The sequence below is a fragment of the Sinocyclocheilus rhinocerous genome, unplaced genomic scaffold, assembly GCF_001515625.1.
Source record: "Sinocyclocheilus rhinocerous isolate Xijiao unplaced genomic scaffold, SAMN03320098_v1.1 scaffold148, whole genome shotgun sequence".
Classification (NCBI taxonomy): domain Eukaryota; kingdom Metazoa; phylum Chordata; class Actinopteri; order Cypriniformes; family Cyprinidae; genus Sinocyclocheilus; species Sinocyclocheilus rhinocerous.
Window position 1 is genome coordinate 20,169 of NW_015653472.1, and position 3,289 is coordinate 23,457.

Here is a 3,289-nt window from a genome sequence, read left to right on the forward strand (position 1 = left end):
CATTTTTTTAAACACTTAAAATATTTTGAAGCCTATATTATTTTTTAACTCTACAGTTGTGCAGTAAAATTTACTTCAAAGATTCACTTTTCATTCAAGATGATGAAAAAAATGGCCAAAAATGTGTCTCCTGGTGGAAAACAAAGACTTAAGATGAAAATGACATGAAATTAGCATTATAACCAGTAGATGGCAGCAGAGGATCACTCATCAGCTCAGCTGACATTTCCACTCCCTAGTTTTTGTGACATCTTGCTTTTGGATTTATTATAAAATTACTATTATACCATTTTTTTGTACTTTTACTGTACTAAAGTAAGTATACGGTAGAAGCTGATATATATTCAGCCAACACAGTTGCTGCTGAATTTACTCTGCATCACTTAATGCACAGCTCTATTTTGACATTGGCTTGTCAGATAATTAATTCCGTCCATTGCTACAATATTTATCACTGTCAATCATAGCAATGACTCGTGGAACAATTTAGCAGATTGACTCGCGTAATTTTTTACACTCGCGTTATTTGTCATCCCTGAAACAGACTAACAAACCTTTTCTTCAAAATGTAAATGGATTATGTGAGAAACCTTTTTTCTTGTTATAATGGAAAGATCTGCGAGCGCGTAGAACTCCGTAAACTTGTGAAAACAATTAGTTCAGAGCGGATTCTGACTAACCTACAGTAAACACCTCTGATCTGATTCTGATCTGATTTGTGCATGGCGCGCCACTATGGAAATGATAAGATGACATGTATAGATTATTTAATTATTTATTAATGCGTTTTTGTATAATTACCATTGCCATTGACACAATATATCACCAAAAAAAATAAAAAAATCGGCAGCGGCTATTTGCACTGTGTAAATAGCGAAGATTATATTTACACTATGTTCAAATAGCAGGATTTTACTTTTTGCAAATAGTGGCAATTATCTGCACCTCAGTATTATAGTACATTATAAAACAGTATGCAATAATAACTTATTGAGTGTAAACTTTAAATTTAATTCAAATTATTAAATGGATGCCACCTTATTGGGACAATAAGGTGGCATCCCTCCCTACACCTACCCTAACCCTACCCGATACTTTATTTTCAACTTTTTGATTATTTCCTTCATCTTCATTGAAAATAAATTTCAATGTTACATTTTTCTGATGTGATTTGAAATTTGAAAAGGGAGAAAAAAGTTTGCCAAAATGTGGATTCGAACCCGGGTCGATCGTGTCAAAATGAGCAAGTCACACGTTTTACCATCTGCGCCACTGGAGCTGATGACTGTTGGCTGTCTTTTGTGTAATGTTCACTAGCCGAATCACACGTTGGTGGGCGGAGTTCGTGTAAATAGACTCTGCCAACAAGGCGGGCTATTTGCACTTAGTGTAAATAGACACTCCGAAAAAAATCAAGCCATTTCATGTACTCTTGGGGGCCCCCTGGTGGCCACGGGGCCCTAAGCAGCCCCTTAGTTCACTTATGCCTTGGGCCGGCTCTGGGCAAAAATCAAGCTTAAATGGATTAGACTCACTGTTAAAAAAAAAACCTTTTACAACTTAATGCTGCCTTGAAATTTAAGCTTAGTCAAATTGAAATATGAAGTTGGTGAAAACGTCTCAGGTTACTTATGTGACCATGGTTCCCTGAGTAGGGAACGAGACACTGTGTCCTCTAGGTTTCTTGCCATGCTGCGGACGCAAGCTTCAGACGAAGAAGTGAATGATGTGTGCTCCCGGCGCCTATTTATTCTATAGTCGCACCGGTAGTGACGTCATGGCTGTCGCCGGCCAACGAGTTTGGTGTTTTTTCAATGTATGCTTCAGACATGGGTCACGACGAGGCGTTCCCCATAGCGACCCCTAGAGGACGCAGTTCGAAGTTCCCATGAAAGGGAACGTCTCAGGTTATTTATGTAACCATGGTTCCCTGAGTAGGGAACGAGACACTGCGTCCTCTAGGTTTCTTGCCATGCTGCGGACGCAAGCTTCAGACGAAGAAGTGAATGATGTGTGCTCCCGGCGCCTATTTATACTATAGTCGCACCGGTAGTGACGTCATGGCTGTCGCCGGCCAACGAGTTGGTGTTTTTTCAATGTATGCTTCAGGCACGGGTCACGACGAGGCGTTCCCCATAGCGACTCCCTACTCAGGGAACCATGGTTACATAAGTAACCTGAGACGATTTCTTTCTCGGCTGTTTTCATTCACTTGAGACATAACTGACTGCGTTTACCTGAATGATTGTCGAGATGGGTATTTTGTCATAATTTTATGTGTATGTGTCTGTTCAGAGGATTCAGAAGAGGATTCATTTCGGTGTTAGCGCGCCGTCTGAAACGCGTGTGCGCGCGAGTAACGAATCGAGTTGCTTGTGTAAATACGAACAAATGATAAACTTATACTCTATTATGGTAAATTTTTGCAATTAATCTGCGGATCACATGCATGCCGAACCGTGGGGCTTGGTCCGTACGGATCACGGATCAACTACGATCCGTTTAACCACTAGTTTAATCTAGATCATAAGCCTGTGTTTGCAGTTTTGTATGTTTGATGATTAACTTAATCAAGCTTAATTAACAGCTTCTTATGCAGTCCGTTCTGACGCTGTAGTCAGTATGGAGTACTGCACCCTCTGCTGACTCTAATGTAGAACTGACTGTTGACTGAAGTTGCAATGTAAAAAAAAAATCATAATTTATTTCATAATAGAGTGTAATAATTACTTTTTTAAATGAAAATTTGCATTGAAATGAACTATCAAATGATTGAAATATCAAATAAATCAAAATATTTTTTTTCTCGTGTAGATCATCGAGACTTTCTACAATGAGACGTGGCATAAGAGGTATTCAGAGTACATGCTGTCAACCACTCTAACTACACTCTGGTCCGTATCAGTGGCCATTTTCTCTGTAGGTGGCATTTTCGGCTCCTTCTCAGTTGGGCTGTTTCTAAACCGCTTTGGCAGGTAGCTTGACTATCCAACCAGAACTTTACAAATACTTCTCTTTTATCCTGAATTCATGTGTCTTTAAACTTTCTCTTTCTGATCTTTTAACAGGAGGAACTCAATGCTCATTGTTAATGTTCTGGCCTTCATAGCTGCTGCATTAATGGGCTTTTCCAAGCTGGCTGAATCCTGGGAGATGCTTATTATTGGACGCTTCATAGTGGGCCTTTACTCTGGCCTGTCCACAGGCTTTGTACCAATGTATGTAGGAGAAATTGCCCCAACTTCATTACGTGGGGCACTGGGCACACTTCATCAGCTTGGCATTGTCA

At 39.8% G+C, this 3,289-nt stretch overlaps 1 protein-coding gene across 1 annotated transcript in view; it reads left to right on the forward strand.

Moving 5' to 3' along the window:
• LOC107716100 (solute carrier family 2, facilitated glucose transporter member 1-like) overlaps positions 1 to 3,289 on the forward strand; it is a 19,497-nt gene that overhangs the window by 7,776 nt on the left and 8,432 nt on the right. Inside the window, exon 3 of the mRNA XM_016522423.1 lies at positions 2,815 to 2,975. Within this exon, the coding sequence (XP_016377909.1) occupies positions 2,815 to 2,975 (161 nt within the window). The remainder of the gene's footprint in view (positions 1 to 2,814; positions 2,976 to 3,289) is intronic.